Source organism: Salmo trutta, chromosome 36 (genome assembly GCF_901001165.1).
Source record: "Salmo trutta chromosome 36, fSalTru1.1, whole genome shotgun sequence".
NCBI lineage: Eukaryota > Metazoa > Chordata > Actinopteri > Salmoniformes > Salmonidae > Salmo > Salmo trutta.
Genome location: NC_042992.1, coordinates 16,141,411 through 16,153,667, shown reverse-complemented (window position 1 = coordinate 16,153,667; position 12,257 = coordinate 16,141,411). Strand labels below are relative to the sequence as shown.

Sequence of the window (12,257 nt, the reverse complement as noted above, 5' to 3'; positions counted from 1 at the left end):
TCAGTATATTTACAGTCGTGGCCAAATATATTGGCACCCTTGTACTTTTTTCAAGTAACTCACAAATTGACCAAAGTATTTTGCCTCCACAATTCTTTATTTCACTGTTAATATTACAAAACCTTTGTTTTTGATTCAGAAAATAAACAGAGATGACATTGACAAAATTATTGACATCTGAGACTTAATATTTGGTAGCACAGCCTTTGTTCAAAGTAACTGCAATCAAGAGCTTCCTATAACCATCGATGAGCTTCCTGCACCTCTGTATTGGCAGTTTGGCCCACTCCTCTTATGCAGACTGCTCCAGTTCTCCCAGATGAGAAGGGTGTCTTCTCCTAACTGCTGTTTTCAGATCCCTCCACATGTTTTCAATGGGATTTAGATCGGGACTCATTGCTGGTCACTTCAGAACAGTCCAGCATTTTGTCTTGAACCATTCCTGGGTGCTTTTTGAAGTGTGTTTGAGGTCATTGTCCTGCTGACACTGGGTCTGACATTGCTCTTCAAAATGCCTTGATATTCTCTTGATTTCATAATGCCATGCACATGTTCAAGGCACCCAGTGCCAGAGGTAGCAAAGCAAGCCCAAAACATCACTGAACCTCCTCCATGTTTGACTGTAGGTAAGGTGTTCTTTTATTTGAAGGCTTCCCTACCTTAGTCATAACACAACTGATTTGCTCAAACACATTAAGAAGGAAAGAAATTCCACAAATGAACTTTTAACAAGGCACACCTGTTAATTGAAATGCATTCCAGGTGACTATCTCATTAAGCTGGTTGAGAAAATGCCAAGAGTGTGCAAAGCTGTCATGAAGGCAAAGGGTGGCTACTTTGAAAAATCTCAAATATATTTTGATTGGTTTAACACTTTTATGGTTACGACATGATTCCATATTTGTTATTTCATAGTATTTATGTCTTCACTATTATTCTACAATGTAAAAAATAGTCAAAATAAAGAAAAACCTTGGAATGAGTAGGTTTGTCCAAAATTTTGATTGGTACTGTATATATGTTTGGACACATTCCAGGGTTTTTCTTTATTTTTACTATTTTCTACATTGTAGAATAATAGTGAAGACATCAAAACTACGAGTGCTGCATCAGATGACCTGGCCTCCACAATCGCCCGACCTCAACCCAATTGAGATGGTTTGGGATGAGTTGGACCGCAGAGTGAAGGAAAAGCAGCTAACAAGTGCTTAGCACATGTGGGAACTCCTTCAAGACTGTTGGAAAAGCATTCCAGGTGAAGCTGGTTGAGAGAATGCCAAGGGTGTGCAAAGTTGTCATCAAGGCAAAGGGTAGCTACTTTGAAGAATCTAAAATCTCTATGAGCTTTGCACACCTGGATTGTACAATATTTGCACATTATTCATTTTAAAATTCAAGCTCTGTCAGGTTGGATCTTGATCATTGTTAGATAGCCATTTTCAAGTCTTGGCATAGATTTTCAAGACGATTTAAGTCAAAACTTAAACTAGGGCACTCAAACATTAAATTTCGTCTTGGTAAGCAACTCCAGTGTATATTTGGTCTTGTGTTTTAGGTTATTGTCCTGCTGAAAGCTGAATTTGTCTCCCAGTATCTGTTGAAAAGCAGACTGAACAAGGTTTTCCTCTAGGATTTTGCCTGTGCTTAGTTCTTTTCCGTCTTTTCCCAAGTCCTTGCCTATGACAAGCATACCCATAACATGCTGCAGCCACCACCATGCTTGAAAATATGGTACTCAGTGATGTGTTGTTTTCGGTTTGCCCCTAACATAATGCTTTGTAGTCAGGACATAAAGTTCATTTCTTTTCCACATTTTTTTGCAGTTTTACTTTAGTGCGTTATTGCAAACAGGATGCATGTTTTGGAATATTTTTATTCTGTACAGGATTGCCATAACAAAGGGGTTGAATACTTATTGACTCAAGACATTTCAGCTTTTCATTAATTGAAAAAAAAAATGTACCCCTTTTTCTCCCCAATTTTGTGGTATCCAATTGGAAGTTACAGTCTTGTCTCATCGCTGCAACTCCGGAAACGGGAGAGACGACGGTCGAGAGCTGTGCATCCTCCGAAACACAACCCAGCCAAGCCGCACTGCTTCTTAACACAACGTGTTGGAGGAAACACCGTGCACCTGGCGACCGTGTCAGCGTGCACTGTGCCCTGCCTGCCACAGGAGTCGTTAGTGCGTGATGGGACAAGGATATCGCTGCCAGCCAAAACCTCCCCTAACCCGGACGACGCTGGGCCGATTGTGCGCCGCCCCATGGGTCTCGCGGTTGCGGCCTGCTGCGACAGAGCCTGGACTCGAACCCAGAATCTCTAGTGGCACAGCTAGCACTGCGATGCAGTGCCTTAGACCACTGCGCCACTCGGGAGTCCCAGCTTCTCATTTTTTATGAATTTGTAAAATGTTCTAAAAATATAATTCCACTTTGACATTATGGGTTATTGTGTGTAGGCCAGTGACACAAAATCACACTTTTAATCCATTTTAAATTGTGTAGGTGTTGTTACACGATTAGCTGTCCGTCCTGTCTCCATGTAGCGCTGTCTTAGGCGTCTCACAGTATGGACATTGCAATTTATTGCCCTGGCCACATCTGCAGTCCTCATGCCTCCTTGCAGCATGCCTAAGGCATGTTCACGCAGGTGAGCAGGGACCCTGGGCATCTTTCTTTTGGTGTTTTTCAGAGTCAGTAGAAAGGCCTCTTTAGTGTCCTAAGTTTTCATAACTGTGACCTTAATTGCCTACCATCTGTAAGCTGTTAGTGTCTTAACGGCCGTTCCACAAGTGCATGTTCATTAATTGTTTATGGTTCATTGAACAAGCATAGGAAACAGTGTTTAAACCCTTTACAATGAAGATCTGTGAAGTTATTTGGATTTTTACGAATTATCTTTGAAAGACAGGGTCCTGAAAAAGGGAAGTTTCTTTTTTTGCTGAGTTTATATATGATGGGTGTGTGTGTATAGACAGTATGGACACTATATGAATGGAAAAAGTGTGTACAGCAGTAGTTATATAGGATGAGCCATGACTAAAATACAGTATATACAGTTGAAGTCAGAAGTTTACATACACTTAGGTTGGAGTCATTAAAACTCGTTTTTCAATCACTCCACAAATTTCTTGTTAACAAACTATAGTTTTGGCAAGTCGGTTAGGACATCTACTTTGTGCATGACACAAGTCATTTTTCCAACAATTGTTTACAGACAGATTATTTCACTTATACTGTATCACAATTCCAGTGGGTCAGAAGTTTACATACACTAAGTTGACTGTGCCTTTAAACAGCTTGGAAAATTCCAGAAATTGATGTCATGGCTTTAGAAGGTTCTGATAGGCTAATTGACATCATTTGAGTCAGTTGGAGGTGTACCTGTAGATGCATTTCAAGGCCTACCTTCAAACTCAGTGCCTCTTGTTTGACATCATGGGAAAATCAAAACAAATCAGCCAAGAACTCAGAAAAAAAATGGTAGACCTCCACAAGTCTGGTTCATCCTTGGGAGCAATTTCCAAATGCCTGAAGGTACCACGTTCATCTGTACAAACAATAGTACGCAAGTATAAACACCATGAGACCACGCAGCTGTCATACCGCACAGGAAGGAGACGCGTTCTGTCTCCTAGAGATGAACGTACTTTGGTGCGAAAAGTGCAAATCAATCCCAGAACAACAGCAAAGGACCTTGTGAAGTTGCTGCAGGAAACGGGTACAAAAGTATCTATATCTATAGTAAAGCGAGTCCTATATCGACATAACCTAAAAAGCCGCTCAGCAAGGAAGATGCCACTGCTCCAAAACCGCCACAAAGATCGTACTTTTTGGAAAGTGTCCTCTAGTGTCCTCTGATGAAACAAAAATAGAACTGTTTGGTCATAATTTTATGTTTGGAGGAGAAAGGAGGTGGCTTGCAAGCCGAAGAACACCATCCCAACCGTGAAGCACGTTGTTGTGGGGGTGCTTTGCTGCAGGAGGGACTGGTGCACTTCACAAAATAGATGGCATCATGAGGTAGGACAATTACGTGGATATATTGAAGCAACATCTCAAGACATCAGTCAGAAAGTTAAAGCTTGGTCGCAAATGGGTCTTCCAAATAGACAATGACCCCAAGCATACTTCCAAAGTTGTGGCAAAATGGCTTAAGGACAACAATGTCAAATTATTGGAGTGGCCATTACATAGCTATTACAGACCTCAATCCTATAGAAAATGTGTGGGCAGAACTGAAAAAGCCTGTGCGAGCAAGGAGGCCTACAAACCTGACTCAGTTACACCAGCTCTGTCAGGAGGAATGGGCCAAAATTCACCCAACTTTTTGTGGGAAGCTTGTGGAAGGCTACTTGAAACATTTGACCCAAGTTAAACAATTTAAATGCAATGCTTCCAAATGCTAATTGAGTGTATGTAAACTTCTGAGCCACTGGGAATGTGATGAAATAAATAAAACCTGAATTAAATCATTCTTTCTACTATTATTCTGACATTTCACATTCTTAAAATAAAGTGGGGATCTTAACTGACCTAAAACAGGGAATTTTTACTAGGATTAAATGTCAGGAATTGTGAAAAACTGAGTTTAAATGTATTTGTCTAAGGTGTATGTAAACTTCTGACTTCACCTGTACATATAAAGTGGGTGAAACAGTATGTAAACAGTACTAAAGTGACCAGTGTCCAATGACTTTAGGGTGGTAGCCAGCTAGTACCCGTGACCAAAGTCCAAGGCAGGGTACTGGGTGGAGGCAGACTAGTGGTGACAATTTAACATTCTGTTGGCCTGGAGTTTGATAAACAGCTTCTGTCTTTCAGTCCCAGCTTTGATGCACCTATGCTGTCTCCTCTTTTTAGTGGGCCATGGCTAAGGTAACCTCAGCCAGTGGCCGTGGCGTCGGGTAGACCTCACCACCATCTGGAGAGCCCTGAGGTTGCGGGCGGTGCAGTTGCCGTTCCAGACGGTGAAGTTGCCGTACCAGGCGGTGATACAGCCCGACAGGATGCTCTTAATAGTGCATCTGTAGAAGTTTGTGAGGGTTTTAGGGGCCAAGACTAATTTCTTCAGCCTCCTGATGTTGTTGCGCCTTCTTCACAACACTGTCTGTGTGAAGGGACCGTTTCAGGTCGTCAGTGATGTGCACGCCGAGGACTTTGTAACCTCTCCACTGCAGCCCCATCGACATGGATGGGGACATGCTCTCGCTACTAGCTCCTGTAGTCCACGATCAGCTCCTTCGTTTAGTTGAGGGAGAGGTTATTTTCCTGGCACCACTTGGCCAAGGCTCTCGCCTCCTCCCTCTATGCTGTCTTGTCATTGTTGCAATCTTGATTAAGTTAGAGACATGCAAGGCCACGCAGTCATGGGTGAACAGGGAGTACAGGAGGGGGCTGAGCACGTACCCCTGTGGGGCCCCCGAGTTGAGGATCAGCGTGGCGGAGGTGGTGTTGCCTACCTTCACCACTTGGGGTCATCCCATCAGGAAGTCCAGGACTTGTGCAGGGAGGGCTTTAGACTCAGGGCCTTGAGCATAGTGATGTGCTTGGAGTGCACTATGGTGTTAAACGCTGTAGCTGATGATCAGCATTCTCACAAAGGTATTTATCTTGTCCAGGTTGGAGAGGGCAGTGTGGAGTGCAATGGAGATTGCGTTGTCCATGGATCTGTTGGGGCGGTATATGAATTGTAGTGGGTCTAGGGTGTTGTGTAAGGTGGAGGTTATATGGTCCTTAACTAGCCTCTCAAAACACTTCATGATGACAGAAGTGAGTGCTACGGGGCGATAGTCATTTAGTTCTGTTACCTTCGCTTTCTTCTACAGGAACAATGGTGGACATCTTGAAGCAAGTGGGGACAACAGACTGGTATATGGGGAGATTGAATATGTCCGTAAACAATCCAGCCAGCTGGTCTGCACATGCTCTGAGGACGTAACTTGTATTCTGTCTGGGCCGGCAACCTTGCGAGGGTTAACACGCTTAAATGACGTGCTCACGTCAGCCACAGAGAACGAGAACAGTCCTATTGAGCTGAGGGGGTCCGTGTTGGCAGCACATTTTCCTCGAAGCGGAGAAGGTGTTTGCTCATCCGGAAGCGAGGGATCGGTGTCTGCGACATGGGTCACAGAGGAGTTTATTCTATAATAATAACAGCATGTTACACGTTCCATTCAGTAGAACATGTTATTGGTGTGATCTGTGGTCATCTAGATATCAATGATGGAATTGTCTCCTGTTAAATTCCTGTTTAATAAATGTGCATGTTTAGTGTACCTGGCTCGCTCGAAGATTTGGGCTCTAATTGTGTGAGCGCTGATCGCACTGCTCCTACAGTCAGAGCAAACAGCGGCTGCCTTCCCTATATAGTGAACTACTTTTGACCAGGGCCCATTGGGCTCTGTTCAAAAGTAGTGCACTATATATGGAATAGGGTGCCCTTTGGGACACAGACGAGGCCTTTGTAGCGTGACAGCAGCCCGTGTCGTCCCAGACTGACAGGTCCTTTGATATGCTGATCATTTGTTTGTTTGTCTGACTTTCTGCCGCAGGCGTTCACTTCCTCCCCTTCTCACATCGTGTCTCTCTCACTCAGCTCCTGCTATTCTCCTGAGCTCTGCAAACATCCTGGAGAGCAGATACGTTTTGAGCTGGGATGTTTGCCTGAGAGCTCCAAAGAGTGATCTGAAAATGTCCACTGAGACATCTTTGATATATATTCTAATAGCTGTGTGCAAGTAATAAAAATAAAAATATTCCATCCAAAGTGCCTTCATAAAATGGCATCTTTCCATCACATCATGGGACGGTTTCCTAGACAGAGATTCATCCTAGTCCAAAAAATCTATTTTAATGAAGAACCTCCATTGAGAATGCTTTCTAGACCAGGTCTAAGATAAATCTGTGTCTAGGAAACCAGCCCCATATGTGTAACCTAGGTTTCCTTCTCTCTCTACCTCCTGTCCAGACATCCAAGGTCTTTCCACCTCTCCACTCTTCTAAATCCCCCTCTTTCTTCTCCTCCCAGGTGATGCAGGTGGTGAGGGATCAGATCATGCGAGCGCTGACACAGAAGCCTAATTCCCTGGACCAGTTGAAGAGTCGCCTGCAAAACCTGAGTTACACTGAGATCCTGAAGATACGCCAGTCTGAGAGGATGAACCAAGAAGACTTCCAGTCCCGCCCCATCCTGTGAGTCTACTGTGTGTGTGTGTGTGTGTGTGTGTGTGTGTGTGTGTGTGTGTGTGTGTGTGTGAGGATGGGAAAGGGGGATACCTCGTCAATTGTACAACTGAATACATCCCGAGTGGCGCAGCGGTGTAAGGCACTTCATCTCAGTGCTAGAGGTGTCACTACAGACCCTGGTTCGATTCCAGGCTGTATCACAACCAGCCGTGATTGGGAGTCCCAGAGGGTGGCGCACAATTGGCCCAGCATCGTCCGAGGTAGGCCGTCATTGTAAATAAGAATTTGTTCTTAACTGACTTGCCTAGTTAAATAACCCAACCCTTCTGAATCAGAGAGGTGCGGGGGGTGGGGCTGCCTTAATCAACGTCATCGGCGCCCGGTGAACAGTGGGTTAACTGCCTTTCTCAGGGGCAGAGCAACAGGTTTTTACCTTGTCTGCTCGGGGATTCCATCCTACCCGCCAGGCTACCGTGCATGATGGTCCTCTCAATAGGAAAAGATGGAACTGCTCGAGAAGGACGCAGTCAGTGATATTGCTATCTAGATGTACCCAATCCTTCATTAAAAGAAGACAAAAACATTGAGGCAGTGAGAGAGAAGAAAGGAAATAGCTGCTAATATTCATGACATGGATGTCCTCATGCCCCATCCTTTATCCAGTCCAAAAACAGATGAAAACAAAGGGAACAAGAGACAATATGACTGTGGAAGAAAGGAAACACGTTAGTTAATACTAATTTAATAAAATGTCCCTCCACCCTCGCCCATTTCCATCCTTTATCCATTTGTTCATATAATGTCGGCTATTGGCACAGCACACCTGCGTTCGGTTCCCCTCAGGATAGAAAATCTGCATTAAAATCGAATTTGTCTACAAATGGTGTTCTGAGTGAATACTCCATTACGGTCTTATAGTGCATTAGACTAGAGAGACTGTGTGTGTGTTCAGTTCTATTAAAGCACTCATTAACTGCTTATGGATAAAATCATGGTAATGAAGAACATTGTTTGTCCTGTCACTGTATTTTAAGGAATTGAAAATCATTTCATAGCTTGGTCCCTGAAGAACCGGGCAGTGGCATTTATGGAGCTGATATTGATCATGTGAAAGGGTAATTGTTATTGGAGAAATGAGGGAGGGGAAATGGTTTTAGCTTTTAGACGGTAAGCATCAGATGTTTGGGCTCGTGGGGTTGTTCAAACGTTAGAAATGCAATGTGCTGGAAAGAAAGACCAGTGTAACATTTACCTTCTGTCAGGGCACTCACTCAAATTAGACCAACTTATATAAACAGGGTCTTAAAAAGAATGAATATTAAATTCATTAGTGCAGAGGAAACATTTATGAGAGAAGGTGTTAGGCTGGTTCCATATTTCCTACATAGGGCCCTTGGTCAAAAGTAGTGCACTTAATGTACAGCTTTACCTAATGTAATCTACAATACAGTAACTGTATAAAAGGGGAGAAAAGTCATTTATAATTCATTCTTGAATCCTCCATATAATTTTGGTTCAATATTCAATAATGAAGTACGTTTCCATTTCTATTTGGATTCCACTCCCATCTCAGTGGGTCCTGCCACTCTATACTCTGTGTCCAGGTACATTTGATACAAGCCATCGCAGAGTATTATCTACAGTATGTAGCCTTTGAAAGAGCTAATTTAGGTGCTTTTCAGAGGTGAAGGGTGAATGAGATTGAGCTGCAATGAATCTGATTTATAAAATGGCAGTGCCAAACGTCTGAGACACAGACACGGCGACAGACAAAGACGATTTCACTATGGTAGTCGAACCATATAGATTATTCCCACACAAATGTTATACATCAAATGCCCTAGCTGTCATTACATGTACAGTAACTGAATCCTTAGCGTCCCCTCCCACTGACAGTTATCAGAGTAGGGTGAAGTTGCCCTACATGCTGATCTTGGGTCAGTTTAGCTTTTTCCCTACTAGAATTGGGGGAGAGGAAGCTGATCTTCGATCTGTACCTTGGGGAAACTTCAACCTTACATTACGTCTACTCAACATCCAACTACAGATCAATGTAATGACTTAGTCCACTGATGATCAGAAAGCACAGAGCCAGTGGAAATAATTGCTAGGGAAAGGCACAGAGAGCCTGACCTAATGAGAAAGAGAATCTGATTCGACAGTCAGCTCCACAGCAGCCCTCTGATAGGCAGTTTTTTCCACAGCAGCGTCCTGACTGGCTGGGAAGTTATGGGACTACGTGTTTCCCCAGTCAGAGGAGGATTTATGTATAATTCATGTTGACTGGATGTTAGGGGCTGTGTTCAGAGCTTTCATATGCAGAGGAAGAGCACGCAGAGAAACATACATGCTAGGCTAAATGACAGATCACTGCAGGGGGCTGTGCATCTCGCTCAGGGGGATTGGATGTGCGTGTGTGTGTATGTGTGTCTGCGTTTGTGTGTGTGTGTGTCTGCGTTTGTGTATGCGTGTTCCTCTAATGTTTTCCCACCTCACCATATGTGGTCCTAGCATTCATAATGCTTTGTGTGTGGACAGAGTCAGTTGTTTATGTTTCCAGTTTGAATAGTGCAGTTCTATTCAAATAGGTCGTCTGGTTAGTGTGCCTAATTCCAGTTTGCCTCAGCCTGTGACTGAGACTGCTTTTAGACCTGGGACTGATTTCGACCTGGGACACCAGGTGGGTGATTCTCCTCTAGTCAGGGACTGATTTAGACCTGGGACACCAGGTGGTTTGATTCCCCTCTAGTCAGGGACTGATTTAGACCTGGGACACCAGGTGGGTGAATCCCCTCTAGTCAGGGACTGATTTAGACCTGGGACACCAGGTGGGTGAATCCCCTCTAGTCAGGGACTGATTTAGACCTGGGACACCAGGTGGGTGAATCCCCTCTAGTCAGGGACTGATTTAGACCTGGGACACCAGGTGGGTGAATCCCCTCTAGTCAGGGACTGATTTAGACCTGGGACACCAGGTGGGTGAATCCCCTCTAGTCAGGGACTGATTTAGACCTGGGACACCAGGTGGGTGAATCCCCTCTAGTCAGGGACTGATTTAGACCTGGGACACCAGGTGGGTGATTCTCCTCTAGTCAGGGACTGATTTAGACCTGGGACACCAGGTGGGTGAATCCCCTCTAGTCAGGGACTGATTTAGACCTGGGACACCAGGTGGGTGAATCTCCTCTAGTCAGGGACTGATTTAGACCTGGGACACCAGGTGGGTGATTCTCCTCTAGTCAGGGACTGATTTAGACCTGGGACACCAGGTGGGTGAATCCCCTCTAGTCAGGGACTGATTTAGACCTGGGACACCAGGTGGGTGAATCCCCTCTAGTCAGGGACTGATTTAGACCTGGGACACCAGGTGGGTGAATCCCCTCTAGTCAGGGACTGATTTAGACCTGGGACACCAGGTGGGTGAATCCCCTCTAGTCAGGGACTGATTTAGACCTGGGACACCAGGTGGGTGAATCCCCTCTAGTCAGGGACTGATTTAGACCTGGGACACCAGGTGGGTGAATCCCCCCTAGTCAGGGACTGATTTAGACCTGGGACACCAGGTGGGTGAATCCCCTCTAGTCAGGGACTGATTTAGACCTGGGACACCAGGTGGGTGATTCTCCTCTAGTCAGGGACTGATTTAGACCTGGGACACCAGGTGGGTGAATCCCCTCTAGTCAGGGACTGATTTAGACCTGGGACACCAGGTGGGTGCAATTAATGATCAGGTAGAACAGAAAACCAGCAGGCTCCGGTCCTCATAGGGTAAGAGTTGACTGCCCCTGCCCTATATAGTGCACTATTTTGACCAGGGAATAGGGTGCCATTTGGGACAAAACCCAGTGTGTGTTGTGCCAGGGAGTCTCTATCTCTCTCTCTTACTGACTGACTGGTTCATGTGTTACTGACTGACTGGTCTCTGTTTTCTCTGTTACACTGACTGACTGGTCTCTGTGTTACTGACTGACTGGTCTCTGTTTTCTCTGTTACACTGACTGACTGGTCTCTGTGTTACTGACTGACTGATCTCTGTGTTACTGTCTGACTGGTCTCTGTTTTCTCTGTTACACTGACTGACTGGTCTCTGTGTTACTGTCTGACTGGTCTCTGTGTTACTGTCTGACTGGTCTCTGTGTTACTGTCTGACTGGTCCCTGTGTTACTGACTGACTGGTCCCTGTGTTACTGACTGACTGGTCTCTGTGTTACTGACTGACTGGTCTCTGTTTTCTCTGTTACACTGACTGACAGGTTCCTGTGTTACTGACTGACTAGTCTCTGTGTTACTGACTGACTGGTCTCTGTGTTACTGACTGACTGGTCTCTGTGTTACTGTCTGACTGGTCTCTGTGTTACTGACTGACTGGTCTCTGTGTTACTGACTGACTGGTCGATGTGTTACTGTCTGACTGGTCTCTGTGTTACTGACTGACAGGTTCCTGTGATACTGTCTGACTGGTCTCTGTGTTACTGTCTGACTGGTCCCTGTGTTACTGACTGACTGGTTCCTGTGTTACTGACTGTCTGGTCTCTGTGTTACTGACTGACTGGTCTCTGTTTTCTCTGTTTCACTGACTGACAGGTTCCTGTGTTTCTGACTGACAGGTTCCTGTGTTTCTGACTGACTAGTCCCTGTGTTACTGACTGACTGGTCTCTGTGTTACTGACTGACTGGTCTCTGTTTTCTCTGTGTTACTGACTGACAGGTTCCTGTGTTACTGACTGACTGGTCCCTGTGTTACTGACTGACAGGTTCCTGTGTTTCTGACTGACAGGTTCCTGTGTTTCTGACTGACTAGTCCCTGTGTTACTGACTGACTGGTCTCTGTGTTACTGACTGACTGGTCTCTGTTTTCTCTGTGTTACTGACTGACAGGTTCCTGTGTTACTGACTGACTGGTTCATGTGTTACTGACTGACTGGTCTCTGTTTTCTCTGTTACACTGACTGACTGGTCTCTGTGTTACTGACTGACTGGTCTCTGTTTTCTCTGTTACACTGACTGACTGGTCTCTGTGTTACTGACTGACTGATCTCTGTGTTACTGTCTGACTGGTCTCTGTTT

General features: G+C 44.9%; 1 protein-coding gene across 1 annotated transcript in view; it reads left to right on the top strand.

The window, feature by feature from the left end:
• Positions 1-12,257, top strand: part of LOC115175425 (engulfment and cell motility protein 1) — a 189,574-nt gene that overhangs the window by 163,628 nt on the left and 13,689 nt on the right. The window contains exon 15 of the mRNA XM_029734654.1: positions 7,033-7,196. Within this exon, the coding sequence (XP_029590514.1) occupies positions 7,033-7,196 (164 nt within the window). The remainder of the gene's footprint in view (positions 1-7,032; positions 7,197-12,257) is intronic.